Raw genomic sequence first — 17,900 nt, forward strand, 5'->3', positions numbered from 1 at the left:
GGGCTCCAGAAGAAAACACCTTCTCTGGGCAGGGAGGACCCCTGCCTCTCACCTCAGGCTGTGCCCAGAATGTCTTCCCTGCTACCTTTGAAATTTCCAATCCTTCCAGGACCCAATTTGGGTCCCATCTCTACCCATCCCCCACCCCCACATCCTCTGCTCTTCCTTTAACTTCTGAAACATCTACATTTTGGTGTTTAATCCCACTGTCTTAACTTGTTCTTGATCTCACATCTGTTTGTCTACTCGGTGATTTCATAAGTAACCCAAGGAGAAAAATCCCATTTTATTTTTGTTCTTTAGCCTCTGAAATAAGCCTAACAAATTACTAGGCATGTGATAAATATCTAATATATGCTGGCTCCATTGAACAATTCTCAACTCAGATTTCTTTACTTTTGGATTCAATCCAGTTCTATTAAGTCAATGCACAATTATTAATATATTTATTTTCCACGTACCATATTTAAATTACTAACATTTCACATAATTACCTATTTTTAACTTAAGGATCAGAAAACACCATTCCCACAAACATGCTCCCTATAACTACTTATTACTTCATCATGTCTTTTCCATGTGGGATGGCCAGGAACACAGTCCTGCTCCACAGATAGGAACACTGAGGACAAAACAAATATGTGCTTACGAAGTATCTTGGTGTGTCAGAAATAGAATCTAGGAACTCATTCAAGTGTTTCCAACTTTTAGCTGGATGAGCCTGCCAAGGCCCCGACTTTGAAATCCTAAAACCTTGTTATGGTGTAAATCTCTCGGAGGATAAGATTGAAAGAAGAGTGAATGACGTTCTCAACGTCAACAGGGGAAAACACAGCTGTCTCTACAATGACTTTGCTAAGAAACTTCCCCATCTTTACACTGCTGGCATTGCCCAATAACATACTCTAAACTGACCCTTTGTTAATTCTCAGAGATGTCCAGCTCACGTGTCTTACAGACAACAGGAGTGCAGACAGACTTCCTTACACAGAACCAGCTCTGAAATCTGCCCACTAGTCACAACAGTGCACATTTAACTGCTAGGGTCAAGCCACTGAACAGCCTCTTGCAAACACAAAGCCAGCAGGTGACTTAGGTCTCAGATTGTTGGATGTACCTCCCTATCCCTTTTCTTCTTCTCTGAAATATTCTGGATAATAAAACAAGATTCTTGGCTATCATTTGAGTGTCGATTTCTTAATCATTCTATATGAAGTAATGTACTGGTGAGTTTAATACCTCATTCTAGCCTTTATGTCTCCTACTTGCTTTTCCATATTTTTTCATGTTTTTTTTTGTTTTGTTTTGTTTTTGTCTCAGAGCTACAATTAAAGAGTTGGCTTGATATGTGGCCTCCATTTCACAAATTCTAATTCTCTCTAGCTGTATTTAATCTACTCTGCTCTCTAACCTTTGAGTTTTAGTTTCGATTACCACATTTTTCGATTTTAGAAGCTCTTTTTAGTTCTTTTACAAATCTATGATAGTTTACTACATCATATGACCTTTTAAAAACTGTTCCAGTGTAGAGGCAGGCTAGAAGAGGTCCATGGGGGAGAAAGGGGAACATATGTAATACTATCAGCAATATGATTTTAAAAAATTAAAATGAAAGCTGTTCCAATTCCTTCTTTCAATCTGTAACCAATTTAAACATAATTACTTAAACGTTATTTCAGATTGTTCGAGGCGTGTAAATTCGCCTGGGTGTATTGACTTACTCTCCCTTATCCTGGTGTCCTCAGACATGGTTTGTAATTTCTGAACACGAGCTGATCTTGTTGGGAGTTCGTTTTGTTTTATGTGCTATGTGTGTCTCTTGGAAACAGGTTCAGTGTCAGTCACTAAAGGCTTAAGAGTTGCAATAAGGTGGAGAAGTGGAAAAGAAGCCAAGTGTCTTATAAGCCTGTGGCTGGTAAGTGTGAGTGTGCTTCCTTCTGCCAGTCCCAGAGGTTTGATGTTTATTTCTCAGGTGGGGATTCCCAAGTCACTTGGTAGAATAAATCTGGACCCCAAACCCACTCATCGCACAGGCCTGGAGTTTGATTTGCCATGGGTGACTTTATTTTTCCCCACCCACTTGCCAACTTGTGCCTTTGCTGCTTCACTGTTTATGGTTGGAGTTTTCTAGTCCCTCCTTTGAAGCTCCAGGTTTTTAGGTAAAGGGCTCAATTCCAAGTGTGAGATGACATCTCCTATCCTGAGTGGATCTTATAAACTCCAGATCTGATTCCTAGGACCTGTATCCAGTATGAAATGCCAGAAGGCAACTGTTCCATCAGCCCAAACTTACTGTCCTGGCTTTGATTTCTATGTGATTCTGGCACAAAAAGATCCCCCCCCCACTTTTTTTTTCATGCATACGTTTTATAACAAGGGGCTGGGTGGGGATGGTAGTATTTTATCCATTATTTTTATAGTTTTAGAGGGGAGGCATACCATCTGTATCCCGACGTGTTTCTGGAATCCTCACACCTCGTATCCTGACTGTGGCTGTAAACATAGCCCACAGTACATAAAAGGACTCAGTATTTTCTAATAGAAAAATAAACCTCCTCGTCCCCCAAAGCCACCTCCAGCCTCCCTGCCCCGCTGCTGGCCAAGCAAGTTGGCCAGGCCACCTGAAACACTACCATCAGAGATTTCTGTTCATCAAACAGACTGTTAACATATGAAAATACTGAAGATATTTATTCATCTTACCATAATTCTGTAAACATCTGTTTATAACAAGTTTCTCTTAGAAGCAGGCTCAATGTCAGCCATTAAAGGCGTAAGAGTTGTAATAAAGTGGAGGAGAAGAGAAAACCGATCATTTTGGATGATGGGACATTATTGCTGAGGGATCCTGGTAGGTGTAGCAACATGAGGACTCTGGGACGCCAAAGACATCGTGACGCCAGGACCCGGGGAGGCAGAGGGGAGTCCAGTGAGGCGATGGGGGTGGGGCGGAGGGTGGGGGGAGGCGCGCACAAAGGAAACATCTGACCTGTATCTGTGACTGTGGTCACCAGGCTCACTGGACTCACCCACGAGGTCAGCCTGTGGCTTTGCAGATGCAGTGTGCAACTTTGGGGATGGCTGACCTGTCAGGCGGTCACTTGCTGAGGAAAGGAAAGATGCTCCAAGTGAAAAAAGGTCATTAGGATAAAATTACGGGAGGATGTGCATGACTCCAAAATAAAACATGAGAAGGTTGGTAGCTTTTTTTTTTTGGTTGGTAGCTTTTTTGAAGAGAACAGCATCGATGTCCAAATATTTTATACACAGTGCAAAAATTTGGGAAAACATCAAAATTAGCCATGGTCTAATATTTACAAAATGGAAGAGAAATGAAGCCCAAGAGACCCATTATAAGCGTTTTACTATCTTTTAGGTAAAGAAAATGAACACAAAAAGCCACAGGCATCATGTCTAAACACATTCTATTCCTTTATTTTTTTAAAGAAAGACTACTATTTCTCTTTACTTCAGAAGAAAGAGATACTAATTGGCATAAGTTTATCTGTAGCAATAAGCACACATTCTATGGGAAGTAGTCACATCACTTTCCACGTGCCAGGCACCAGGCGAGGTGCTCAGGTGGAAAAGAAAGTAAGTCCCCTCTTCCTCCCTCCCCCTGCTCCCCTGTTTCCAGGTGCCTGCAACCATAGTGGAACAGAGAATAAAGGCACAGAGCAATGTGCTAAGGAGCCTGGAGGGGAGAGGAGTTGAGTTCTACCTGAGGGTGCCTAGGATGGTTTCAAAGAAGAGGCAACATGTGAACTGGTCTCCAAAAATGAACAGAAATTTGTTCAACAGGACCTTAAGCAAAGGAAGCAAAGGTGCACAGGTGGAAGGTGGATGGGCCACTATAGGATGGCAAACAGTGTGACTGGAGCAAACGAGAAGATGGAGGTGTGTAGTGAAGGTGTGTGTATGTGTATGTGTCTATTTGAAGGACATTAAGGGACCATTCCAGCCAAGGAGTTTACATTTTACTCTCTAAAAGAGGGGGAACTATTAGAGCAGAGAGTAAGTGATCATTAGAAAGAGCCCTCTGTGGCACCATGGCACCGTGCAGTATGACTGGAAGGAGGAACACTGGCACTAGGACTACTAGTTGGGAAGGTTAAGGGGAACTTAAATAAGACAGCAGTCACAACGAGAGAATCACGAACATGTCAGGTTGGAGGTGGCCATACTCAGAGATCAATATTTTTTTCAAATACTTTTTAAGTCACAATCCACAATAAGACACACATTTTAACATCATAACCCAGTGTGCATGCTTACACACATGTGACCATGTGTGTCGGTGAATACATGTGTATAAATATGTGCATACACACACACAGATTTCACTAAACAGTAAGACAGTGCTATAGGCCCAAGGCATTATCAAGCTCACTATCCAACACAGGGAAACGAAAGCAACAAGAGATGTTCTAAAATAGCAGGTGTGTCCTGCATAGCTGTTTCCTTTGCATTGCTATTGATTTTAAGGCTATTGTTGACCTGGGACACTTAGTATTCTCTGTATTACTTTAGTAATGACTTATCACTTGATGTGACTTACTGTTCTTTTGTAGTCTTCCTGGCTGATTCCACTGCGTGGCTTAATTAGGTATTCATGAGCATATATCACAGCCAAGCTTACAGCAAAGCTGCTTATCTGTGCTACTGATTTCCGCATGATATTTCTGGAGTCAATCTGTTGCTGCTCTTAAAATCAAATGAAAGAGGCTGCTATAGCCAACTGTTACTTTGCTTTACAGTGTATTCTATAAAATGCCTGAAGCCTGGAACATAGCTTTCTTTTTTTTTTAAAGCATTAAAATGTGATGCTAATTTTGACAATCCTACTCTGCAGCGAGCCACCTGGCATGTTCCTCGTCATGTCATAGGCAAAGGGAACACAGACACTTTTAGCACTGAATGAGCATGTGCTTGGGTTCTGTCCGTCTTCTCCAACAGGAGTTTCCTGGGAAACTCATTTATAAAACACTTTCACATATATCATCTTAATAGCTAACATTTATTGGGCACTTAGTAATGTGCCAGGCACTGTGCTAAACACTTGATATGCATTATCTTACAGCCTTCAAAACAGACCTATAAATACTGTTCGCTTTATGGAAGATAAAACTTATGCTTAGAAAATCAAAGCACCTTGCTCAAGGCCACAAAGCCATGAAGAGCTGAGCCATGATTCAAACTCAGGTTTGTCTGTCTTCTGAAGCCCAACTCCTAACCACTGGGTTATATTTCATCTGTTCCTCTAAATACACTTTTCCGAGGCTTAGCATGCCAACTGATTTACTCTACTCCCAGCGAATGAGTGGTAATACTGAGCCTGGAACCTAAGCCATCAGTGGTAAGTCAGTGCTCCTCCACACCCTCCACTGCCCATAACTTAATAGCCCTGACACTGCCCCGTCAGCACTATTCACAGGCAGACAAACATACAGGAGAAAAAAGCAGGAGAGGAAAAGCTACTTGAGGTACAGGTACAGAGCACAGCTGATTCTCCCCCTCTCTCCGCTCTCCCACTTTACCATTTACTAGTAAAGTCAGAAGGAAAACAAGAGGAAAGAATGCACATTTAGATGTAGCGCGGAAAAAGGAAACTAAATATTACTTTAGCCTAATTTAAGGCAGCTGTACAATCTATATGTTAGGAGACAGAGAAACAGTTCAAATGACAGAAAAAAGGTAGTATATGAATTAAACAAGAACATGTGTTTAAATATTTAAAGACCACATTTTAACACGTGAAAGCTAGTAATAAAAATGGAAATACATAAAATAAAGTTAATATGCCTTTTTTCATAAGAGACTACAGTAAGGAAAAGTACAAAGAGAAATGCTTAGTACTGGAACCCCAAGAATGCAATTCTTCAATGAGGGAAGAAACTCCACAAATTAATCCATCCTGGTTATAAAAATGCATATTCACATAAGATAGAGTTTATAATTCAATCATGCCCACATCTAGAAAATATATCAATGAATTAAATTAATGGCTTTTAAACAGTTAATAAAAATCCTCTAAAAGCAATATGAATAGCAGTGCCCAATGAAGAATCACATGAACACTGAAAATGAATAACACCCAAAAATAGATTTTGAAAGCAAGTTGTGATAAAGCAATTTATCCTAATCTTCTCTTCCCCAAAAAGTGATTATTTCTGTTCTAACTCTGGTCATGTACTTGTTCTTGAATCTTTGCTTCTTTCTTTGGCAATCTACTCAAGAATTTAAATAATTACTAGGCTTTCTGAAGCAGTAAATTCAATATGTTTTTAAAAATCCTCTTAATTTACTTTTCAACAAATATTTGTAAATGGCATTTGATAGTAAGGCTTTTTTTTTTTTTTTTTTTTTTTAATTTAAACACTGCCACAGACCAGAGTCCCAGTCAGAGAGGCAGTTTAAATGGAACACTACTTCGAAAGTAAAATTCATGATGATGAGTGTGCCAAGTGAAATTAGAAATCCACTAATGCTAATTGGATACATTCTAAATGCATTAAACTTCTGAAGATGTTTTCATGAACCTTTCTAAATTGCCCATTAACACTCATGCTTGGCTGCACTTTGGATGTACCCACAATTTGACATAATATAGGTTATTATGCTTAATAACTTTCGGTATCTCAGGGTGATTGCGTAGTCTAAAGAAATGAGAAAAGCTAGTGTGAAAGTACTACTTCTGAAAGGAAGGGGAAATGATATCTGAAAAATCTTTAAGAGTACAAATAGAGGAAGCATTTTTTTTATTTTTTCAAATATATGAATTATAGAGCTAGATGGTCACCATGAAAACCTAATACACAAAAACCAGAACTTGTCAGCCTATAAGAAATACTAAAAATGTCATGAATGGTTTTGCAGGTAATTTCAAGGAGAGTTATCAATCAATAGGTTATATTTCCACAGCGGTTGGTGAGTGAGTCAGGGACATCTGGGCACCACCTCCCAGCTGGCAAGATAAATGGCACTGAAGAAAATCCCATTAGTTCACACTCGATCTCTTGGCTCTTCTGTCAGAACTAGAACCTGGGGCTTCATGGAAGAAAGGTCCACCGAACAACACCAATGTTCTCACAAATCAAACGGCCAGCAGAGCAGAAAGAAAAACCCCACAGGTTTTGCATGTATGGATATAAACATAAGGTGCTGACAGAAAAGGAAAGGAGGTGATTCCCGCCCCCCCCCCCCCCTTAATGCCACAGACAGCTGCAGATGGATGCGAGACTGAAGTCGCTGAGAATACATGGTTTAGGACAACACAGAAACATAGCATCATATAATGAGAGCATTGTTCTTATCCTGTGGTCCCTGATGTATGCACCTGTGAAATGATACACAAGTATACAGTGTTCATTGCAAGTATGGAAGCAAAACTTGAGATTCCTTATATAGCTTTGTTCTAGGAACACCCTGGAGAGGGGTGGTGTCTGACCACAAAGCAGGGCAGGGTAGGAATGTTGGGGTCTAATGCGTCCCTGGGCTGGCCTTCCAGCTTCAGGTCGCCCCTCCTCGTCTCTTCTCCCATCCCAACTAGGGGGGTTAGGAGGACATCTGCTTCACTAGTGAGCTTTTCTTCCCATTTCATACAAATCTTCAGCCGGCCTAGCCTGAGCCTGATGCATGTTTAGTCTTCACAGGGGAAGTGCTCAAGGCCAAAGATAACATGCAGTGCCTCTGTTTCACCTCCCAGAAAATACTTGTTGGGCGAGGAGGTAGACAACAAGCCAAATTCTACTTTCCTTAATGAGGACTGTCCCTATTGCACAAGATACAATATGTTTCCAGTGCAAAACATCTATTTTTGCACATCTGCCCAATAGCAGCTCAATGAAAAACAGGCCCCTCAGACTGACACAGCTGCCTTCACTGCTCAGTCCCTGTCACGCTGCATATAGCAGAGAAGCACTTCGCGGCAGCCACAGGGTAATTTTCCAGGGTGACGTGCTCATCTTTACACAGTCATCTCATGCGGCCGTCAGAGTAAACTCAATGACAAATCAGTTAAAATAAATTACTTTGATGAACTTGTATGGATCAGATAAAAAGCAAACCATATGTGACACTCTTTCGTCCTCCCCGTGATGGCATAGAATTGTCACCATCTGTGTTATTTATTCTGTTAGCCTGGCCTACAGCCCCCACACGCCCCCAGATGCACTCTTTGCCCTTCTCTGTCCTGTGTGGGCCCCAGGAGGTAGACCTCTGTGGACCACAGGCCTATGTCTGCATCGGCTGGGCCCAGCCACTGGGAAGCACGAGAAGAGCTCAGAAGCTAGAGAGGAGCGATGTCAGGCATTAGCCCCTACCCTCCTCAGTGCCTCTGCGGCCAGGGAGTCCCTCCGCCAGTGCCAGCTCTGCTCTCACTATGCGCTCCCTTACTCCTCCAGGCCCAGTCGCTCCCAGCCCAGCTGCTGCTAATCCCTGGTGCTTCCCCAACCCTGCCCACATCTCTATAAACAATCCTTCACTGCACACTCTTCAGTATGAAACAGTCTAAACACCTGTGGCTGGGCAGGACCCTGGTGGACACACCATCGGCAGCCAGGGCTCCAAGCGGCAAGCACTTACATGGACCGTGTGGACCAGGTCAGCCATCAGGCACTGCCTCAGCCTCTCGTCGCTGCTGGTCCCGTGGAGCACCAGATCAGGCATGTATGTGGGGCAGTAACCCGCCAGAAGGGAGCGGCCAAAGTTCCTTACATTCGGGTTGCTGATGCTCTGAGATCTAAAACAATATAGGTCTGTTAGAATACACATTAAAGATGGGCTCCCTTCCGTGTTACAATTGAAACAAAAACCCAAGCCACACAGGCCAGGTTCAGGGTGGGCCATTTTGCCAGTCCTCCAGGAAGCAGAGCACTGGTGCCAGAAAAGGGAGGGGTTGGAAAAGTGAAGAGAGTTGTTTGTTTGTTTGTTTGTTTGTTTGTTTTTTCTAATGGTAGTGTATGTCTAATGGAAGAAAACAGTGTATTGATGGCTGGTTACGAGTCTGTTCCTGTATGTCACAAGGCACATCCACCAGGCAGTCTGTGTCAAGGGAGTGAAGAAAGAGAAAGTCTACAGGGAAGCCTGCCAGCTGTCTGGCTTTAGAAACTCGACACATCTGCACAGGGTGGTGCCCACAACAGGGCAGCAGAACAGAAGAAGTCTAATTACTGCTTTCAGTCCTCACAGACCAAACCATCGGCCCGTTGGAGTGTTAGGAAGAGGTGTTGTTTCCCAGCAGCTTCACGCTGCTCCGACCCGCAGGAGAGAAGCTGCCCGGTGAGTGCAATCCACCTCCTCCGAAGGAAGGCGCCCGCTGCCTGCCATGCAGCCCCATCCAGACGATGGGACAGTACACTCCCTGCCCCACCACCCCCTCCATCACATCTCCTGGTTCCCCAACATGCCCCAATCCTTGCAAAGGTACCACCCGCCTCCTCTCTCAGAGAGCTCGATGCTCTCAGCCAGTGGGCATCCCAGGAGAAAGGGCAGGCCGGAAACTGCATCAGTTTGATAAAACTTCGAACACTTCGGGAAAAACAACTGTTATGTGTGACAGCCAACAGCAGCCAACATGGTCATGGCTGTGTTTGGACCCAGTTCCCTTGCGTCCCAGCCGCCCAGCGTTACCTGGGCAGAGGCAGCTCCACTTCCAAGGACCCGTCAGCCCCATCGCTGCTGTGACCTGGATTCAGTGTGGCTGAAGCACACGCTTCGTCATCACTGTCTCCAAGAGCGCTATCCGAGCTTTCGTTTCTGGGAATGTCTCCTTCAGTCCTGAGGTCGGCTGTCCCGTCGGCATCCCCACAGGGGACATCGGTAGTGACGGAGACGCAGGAGTTCTGCTGTACACACTTGCCAGACACAGGCTCTATCAAAGGTCCCTCCCCCGCCTTCGAATACAACCCTCTCATGTTCTCCAGTGTCCTCTGCCCAGTCCCTGCCACACTGGCATCAGGGGCAGACGCGTCGGCAGGGGGGTCGAGCTGCCTGGCAGCATCTGCCGCAGCCTCAGTGCTGAAGCCTCTGTCCCTAGTGTAAGTCCTGTCAAAGTCACCTTCATCCCCCTCAGATGGCTGATTCTGAGGACAGCAGACATTCTGCCGGAAGCCAGGCAGGAAGGAGCACCTAGAAACCTGCTGGCCCTGAACCACGTCAGCGGCCACCCTGGGCTCCACCAAGGGACAACCTGCTAACTCTGGATGTTGCCTGCAGGCCTTGAGCCGCTCCTCCATTTTTTGAGAGCGGCTTTCAAAGTCAGACTCTGGAGATACGGAGCTCCCAATCTGGAAAGTGACCTTTTCTAAGGGAGGCTTCTCCCGGGAAGGTCTGTCCGGGCAAGGCCAGGCCACTGACCGGTGTGGTAGTTTCTTAGGCATCTCCCCTTTCAACTCCTCACTGGCCTTCAATCCTGCCCCCAAACCTTCCCAGCTGGAGAACCTGGAACAGCCATCTCCTGGGGCCTCTTTTTCACTTTCTTCCTCCCCACAAGATGTGTTCTGCGGTTTCCAAGAACTGCCCAGGGCTGGGTCCTGGTAGCCCAGGCCACAGGCCACAGAACTCTTGTTTCCTTCTGTGTCGGGTTGGGGACAAAGGTCTCTGATGTCCTTGTCCTCTGGGGTCCCAGCCAGGCCCTCAGGTCCAGGGCTCCTTCCCTCAGCAGTCAGTGTTGCTGGCAGGATGGGGGGCAGGAGAGCAGGCTCACTTCTCACCGTGACCACCACGTACTCAGACTCCTCCACCTCTCCCCTCTCCAAGGCTGTTGTGATGTTGCTCCCATTTAACACCTGGTCCCCTTCTCCGTGATTCCCATTCCAGGTCAGATGGTTCTCCTGTAGCTCAGAGCAGCGGAGAAAGTAGGTCAGGACGTAAAGTATGCGCTGGACCAAATCCTTCTGCTTCCCCACCACCACGGTGCGCGTCAGCCTCACTGGAGAGCCGATGGCTCCGTAGAGATCACCTGCAGAGCAAAGTGGACACAAATACAAGTAATCAGGGGTGAGCATGCCCTGGATATGTTGGCTTTTACAAGAGAAAAACAAATGACTTATAGTCCCACATAAGAATTGCTTCTTCACACAACTGAATGAGGAAAATAAGGAATGCCTAGTAATGGCTGTGCTTTAGTTTTGCGTCTATAGTGGAGAGTCGGTCTGAAAAGGCGGGGCATGGCTGCAGCACGCTGCTCTTGTTGCAAAGGGTCAGCACTGGTATATACAGCCTTTATAGGTCTGCCTACCCAGCTCAATGGCTGGCCAACTCCACCTCCTAAGGAAGGATAAAGTAAGGGCCCTGAATATGTGACCAAGTCAAATACTGAATATTGGAAACTAGAATGATGAGACTTTTTAAGAAGAACCCTTGGACAATAGGCCTGGAATGAAATCCAAATTCAAGGATCTCTGAAGTGCAGTGAATCAATTCAAAATACTTAATGAATGGCCTGTTCAGACTTCTCTCAATATACACACATGCACCAAGTAGAATCAATTTGATTAACAAGAAGAAAATCACTTAGTCACAAATAATATGATTTTGAATATGAATGAAGCTGAATATTTCTATTACTTCACATGAAAATTCTGCTGGAAAAAATATGTCCCATAAGTTATAACCTAACAAATTGATTAAAAACTGGCTAATGAACCACGAACATTTGGCTTAAAGGCAGAAGAAAGGCAAATGTGTCAATAAGCCCAGCAATATAAACTTTTCATAAAAAATATTGGTTAAGCCCTGGCTAGGTGGCTCAGTTGGTTAGAGCTTCATCCCATACACCAAAAGGTGGCAGGTTTGATTCCCAGACAGGGCACATACATCCCAGTCAGAGCATCTATGGGAGGCAACCGATAGATGTTTCCCTCTCTCTCTCTCTCTCTCTCTTCCTTCCTCTCTCTCTAAAATCAATAAAAACATATCCTTGGATGAGGATTAAAAAAGTATTGGTAAAGCGCCTATTAAAATTATTGCATTTAATAAGTTACATAATTGATATTTTGATAATAATGATGAAAATTACAACAAAAAGCCAACATTTACAGACTGTGCAGACATAGTGCCAAGTGTTTGACATGGATTTATCTCATTTATACCTCTACAGAACCAATCCTGAATTAGAAACCATTATGGGAATAATAAAAAATTTCTAATAAATCAAAACTTTAAAATATTATAAATAAAGGAAAGCCAAGATAATCCTATATAATAAGGAAGTGATATGCAAATTGCCCCTCACACCGTAACACCATCACAAGATGGCGGCGTGCACAGCAGGGGTGGGGCAGCGGGGGCAGGGAGCCGCCGGGGTTCCTGTGGCGCTGCGGGGGTGCGAGGGTCCTGGTGGCTGCTTCGTGTGGCTTCTACCAGGGTTTCTGTGGCCCTGTGTGCACACCCCCCCAGGGCCCGGCGGCCACTCTGCATGGCCCAGAGGCGGGGCATTGGGGCAGCACTCCAGGACTTGGGGCCATCCCACGGCACGCCGGCCACATGGGGCGGGACTCCAGGACTCAGGGAAGTCCCATGGCGCGGGGAGAGAGGAGGCGGGGGGAGGGGTCCCAGGTCTCGCACGATTTCGCGCAACAGGTCACTAGTCCTGTATAATAAAGAGGCAATATGCAAACTGACCCTCACACTGTAACACCGTCACAAGATGGTAGTGCACACAGCAGAGGCTGGGTTCCCGTAACACAAGATGGCTGCGCCCACAGCGGAGGAGGGATTCCCGTAATGAGCCATAACAAGGCTGCGTAGTGCTGGACCGGGGTGGGGGACGTGAGGCTGTGCCCCCCACCCGCCCGGCAGGGCTTGATGGGTGACCTCAGGCCGCACCCCCTGCCTAGCGGGGCTTGACAGGAGACCTCAAGGGGTGTCCCCTGCCCCAGCCCGGGGGACCCCCGACCCAGCGCCAGGCCGGGGAACCTCAGGTCGCTCCAGTGCTGGGCTGGGGGACCTCAGGCTGCACCCCTGCCTGGCGGAACTTGATGGGGGACCTCAAATGCCCCCCCACCCTGGTGCTGGGCTGGGGAACCTCAGGCCGCACCACACCCCCAGTCCCGGGCTGGGGAACCTCAGGCTGCGCCCTCCACCCGGCATGCACTGGGGATCCTGATGCTGTGCCCGCCCCCACCCAGCGGGGCTTGATGGGGGACCTGGGGCTGTGCCCCCCACCCAGTGCCAGGCCAGGGGATCTGAGGCTGCGCCCCCCAACCATCGGGGCTTGAAGTGGGTGGGGCCAGCCAGGTCTGGATCTCGCCCAATGGGGGTGGGGCTGGCTGGGTCTGGGTCTCACACGATTTCGAGGCGCGTGCGTGCGAATGGGTGAGGATTTGACTCTGGGTCCTGCAGCGTGCCCCAGACTCTGATAGGAGGAAGATTTTCATATACATTTTACTAATTTTCTTTCACCTCTGACACTTCTATTATAGAGAAAGGGCAAATAGCAATATTAAAACATTTCCTCTAATTAATTCCCTTTTAATGTGCACAAATTCCGTGCACCAGGCCACTAGCAGTTATAAATAAGAACTCAGGAAGTTAGAACCCATGTGAGGAGTGCATCTAAGACAGAGGAGGGAAGGCATTAATAAGGGCACATCTACACTAATAAAAGAGAAACATGCAAATTGACCGTACATCCGCTATGCCCACAAGCCATGCCCACCAGACAATCAGGAGCGAGTATGAAAATTAACCTAACCAAGATGGCTGTGGCCACAGAGTGAGCAGGAGGCTTGGGTTTCCCTGGCAATGAGGAAGCCAAGCTTCCCACCCGCTCTGGACGGGCCTGGCCTCTGCTCAAGGCTACAAAATTTCAATTATAGAAGATAAATAAATCCCAACAAAAATGGCAGCAGCCATGGAGCTGGAGAAAGCAGGAGGCTTGGGTTTCCCCAGGCAATGGAGGAAGCCAAGCTTCCTGGCTGGCCCTGGCCTCTGCTCAAGGCTACAAAGTTTCAATTGTAGAAGATAAATAAATCCCAGATACCAGGGCCTCCACTTGGATCACCAGGGGGCGTGGCCAGCCTGCAAACCACCACAGGCCCCTCACCCAGGCCGCCCCACGCCCCAAGGTAACCCCCACCCTGATCCGGGACACCCTTCAGGGCAAACCAGCTGGCCCCCACCCGTGCACCAGGCCTCTATCCTATCTAATAAAAGAGTAATATGCAAATTGACCATCACTCCAACACACAAGATGGCTGCCCCCATGTGGACACAAGATGGCCGCCACAAGATGGCCAACAGGGGAGGGCAGTTGGGAGGGACCAGGCCTGCAAGGGAGGGCAGTTGTGGGCAATCAGGCCAGCAGGGGAGGGTAGTTGGGAGGGACCAGGTCTGCAAGGGAGGGCAGTTGAAGGCGATCAAGCCTGCAGGGGAGGGCAGTTAGGGGTGACCAGGCCGGCAGAGGAGGGAAGTTGGGGGTGACCGTGCCTGCAGGGAAAGGCAGTTGGGCGGGACCCAGGCCTGCAGGGGAGGGCAGTTGGGGGGGACCAGGCCTGCAGGGGAGGGCAGTTAGGGGCAAACAGGCTGGCAGGGGAGCAGTTAGGCATCAATCAGGCTGGCAGGGGAGTGGTTAGGGGGTGATCAGGCTGGCAGGCAGAAGCGGTTAGGGGCAATCAGGAAGGCGAGCAGTTGGGAGCCAGCAGTCCTGGATTGTGAGAGGGATGTCCGACTGCCCGTTTAGGTCCAATCCTACTGGGATCGGGCCTAAACAGGCAGTCAGACATCCCTCGAGGGGTCCCAGATTGGAGAGGGTGCAGGCTGGGCTGAGGGACACACACCCCCATGCACGAATTTCGTGCACCGGGCCTCTAGTGATAGATAAAACTAATTAAATTGATTAAGACTGGGGGAAGCACTTGCCCTGGGAAACCCTCGGGAATTACCTCCTGTGGAGACTGTTCCTATGTGTGAGGTTACTGCCTCTAAGAACTTAAGAGGCAGGACAGAAATGATACTAAACAGTCCTCTCTATAACAAGGCTAGATGAAAGCTAATAGAGCTTTATCTTTGAGGCTTTTGCAACTGACTGAGAATTCAAAACAATAATTCAAACTGCAGTCTGGTGCTAGGACAAATACTGAGCTTCTTCTCACTTCCCAGTGATTACACTGCCCATTGCTGCAGGGCATCACAGCTATGACAGGCACTCATGGGACACTTGTTAAATCAGTCTCAGTGTTAATACAGAAGATAAGCTTCCCACATCTGAAATCTGGTATTAAAAAAATCACAGAATGATATTATCTTTCAATGCATTTAACATTTTAATAACTAAGTCATAAGTTAAAAAAATTAAAACTAAAGATGGCGATTAAAAATAATTTGTAATAATTTAAACTCTATAAAGTAATGAGAATAATGTTGTGTAGATTCTGCCATTACTTTAGGGCCAAACTTCATAAAAATAATGCATCATTAAAAAAAAATACCTGTAATATTAAAGAGTTCCTGGATCTTGAACTCTAAGGCAATTTTTTGAGTCCAGACTGACAAAGCTACTAATTTTAGAGTAGATTCCTTTGTTCTCCTGAATATAATTTTTCAAAATGAAGGCGAGTTGCATAACCATGGGAATAGATTTAACATCACTGAACTGTACACTTAGAAATGGTTAAGATGATAAATGTTATGTTCTGTGCTTCTTTGTTAAGCACAATTTTATATAAAATACAAACAAAATTAAGAGAGAGAAAATGGGAGAAACACACAAAAAATGGGGGGGTGTAAAAAGATTGCAGGTGAAACAGAGAGAGGGCAGAGACAGAGAGAGAATGAAGCAGGGAGGGGTGCAGACAGACTGAGAGGAGAGATCAGGGAAAGGATAAATAGGGAAATAGACAAACAGGGGGACTCAGAGAATGGACACTAGAGAGGGGAGACAGTGAGAAGAGGAACAGAGAAGGGACCTATGGAAGGAAGAGAAGAATAGACAGAAGGTAAGGAGAGAGAAAAGAGATGGGGAGTGGAAAGGAACAAAATGGTAGAGAATTGGAGAAAAGCTCAGAGGTGAGGAAAGCAGAGAGCATAAAGCATACATAGGAAAAGAAAACACCGAGGGAGAGGGAAAGAAGATACCAAGGGAAACTGAAAAGATAGAAACAGAAAGTAGAAAGAGAAGGGGTAGAATAAGAGAGGGGGAGAGAATGAGGTGAGAAGCTGAGAGAATTCAGCAGCATTATAAAGGGGTGGGAAAACTGAGAGGGTGGAAGAGGTGGGGGGACATGGAGATGGAGAAACAAAGGCAGACAAGGAGAAACTGAGAAAATTAAAAGGGAGACAAGGAGAGAAACTATCTTAAAGGGACCCTTATTCATTGATTACATTATAATAAATGTGTATATGCTATGAAGTCCCCTTTAAATGGTGTTGCCCTAATGCTAAGCATTGTAATTTATTGCATCTTTGGTATCATTTAGCTCAAACTATTTTTTCTTGAAAAAGTATTGTTTGGCTTTCCACAAATCATTGAGGTCATTAGAGAAAAAAAAAAAACCCACATGAAACTTCAATCAGTGATGAAAGACGGTGGCTTTCCAACTTAGTATACCCGTCCCAAGAAAGAAATGCATTTAGACTGCAACCTCACACTCCCTTTGAAACAAACATTTTACAAAACACATGTGTCACCCTGGTATTTTCTATTCTATTGTACTTTTTAAATGCTATTTTGACCTACTAAGCATCTTGCACACCCACTATCAGGTAGTTAGCCACACCTGGAAAACCTGTATGCCGAGAGAGCACGTGTGAGGCAAAAGTGGGGAAGGTTAAACCCCTGAGCAGCAAACCCAGGAGAATGTGAAGGGCTTGTTGCTTCCAGCTTCTCTCCTCATTTCCCTGGGAATGCTGAGAAACCAGGCAGAAGAGGGCACAGCAGTGGTACTGTTACTGTTGTAATTAACTAGTTAATATTAATAATAGAAAGAGAGCGAAGTGACGGCTAGTCATTACAAGCATGGTCATTTGGGCAGCTTCACCAGGAAGCTACTGCTTCATGCTCCCCAGGTAACCAACGATCCATTCCCTGCAGATCACTGGGGGATGAGGTTCAACAAAGGGGGAGATGGGCACATGCACAGTGAAGTTGGGGCTACATGGGAAAGGTATTTGCCTATCAGTCTAGCCAGAGGAACAATGGATTGGCTAGAACGTGGACCCCATCAAAAGCACGCAAAATCTTGAAAAGTTAAAATCCCCAAAGAGTTCCCTCTCTCTTGTTCTTGCTCGCCTGCTCTCTCTCCATAGCCATGTGGCCTTAAGCAGCCACATGGTCCATGGTCATGCGGACCCCACACACAATGGACTGCAGCTGAGAACACAAAATAAGCTAGCTAGATGCTGGACTGGACTGGACTTTTGTACGCAGCAGAAATTCTGGGTAGTGACATTAATTGTGGCCCTGCTAAAGAAAAGATTAGACTTCTTCCATGGTGAGACAGATGAAGATGGGAACTTAGGGGAGAACTCCCTTAATCTTACATCATCGATACAGCTTTACACAACACCCCATCCTCCCATGGGGGCCTCAGGAAATTCTTTTCTTCATGGCAAACTCCACTACCACTGGTATGAGATAGCAACCCAGATGGGACCCACACTGGGAAGAATATTGGCTCGTGAAAAAAATTCCTCCACTTGCACTAGTAACAGTACCTGTCCTGCTAAGCTCTCAGATATGCCTTAAAAATAATTCAAGATAGAATCTTCTCTATTACTTAGAACCTGGATTAAAATTATATCTGCATCAGTGTTTATTCCAGGCAATTTATATTTTCCTGTTTTCTGTGATTTGGTAAACAGTCAATGAAAACATAATAATAATTGGAAATAAGCATCTTCCCCTATCAAATTATTGAAGCCTCTTGATTTTTTATAATAGAAACCATTATTTACACTTG

At 45.7% G+C, this 17,900-nt stretch overlaps 1 protein-coding gene across 4 annotated transcripts in view; it reads right to left on the minus strand.

Annotated features, from left to right (window-relative positions):
• The window catches only part of FNIP2 (folliculin interacting protein 2), a 136,243-nt gene that overhangs the window by 18,232 nt on the left and 100,111 nt on the right, over positions 1 to 17,900 (minus strand). For all 4 annotated transcript variants that reach the window (XM_080674986.1, XM_080674984.1, XM_080674983.1 and 1 more), the window contains 2 exons: positions 9,631 to 10,960; positions 8,584 to 8,740 (listed from right to left, as the gene is read on the minus strand). In XM_080674986.1, coding sequence (XP_080531112.1) covers positions 8,584 to 8,740; positions 9,631 to 10,960 — 1,487 coding nt within the window. The remainder of the gene's footprint in view (positions 1 to 8,583; positions 8,741 to 9,630; positions 10,961 to 17,900) is intronic.

Source organism: Plecotus auritus (genome assembly GCF_963455305.1).
Source record: "Plecotus auritus genome assembly, chromosome: 6".
Lineage (NCBI taxonomy): Eukaryota > Metazoa > Chordata > Mammalia > Chiroptera > Vespertilionidae > Plecotus > Plecotus auritus.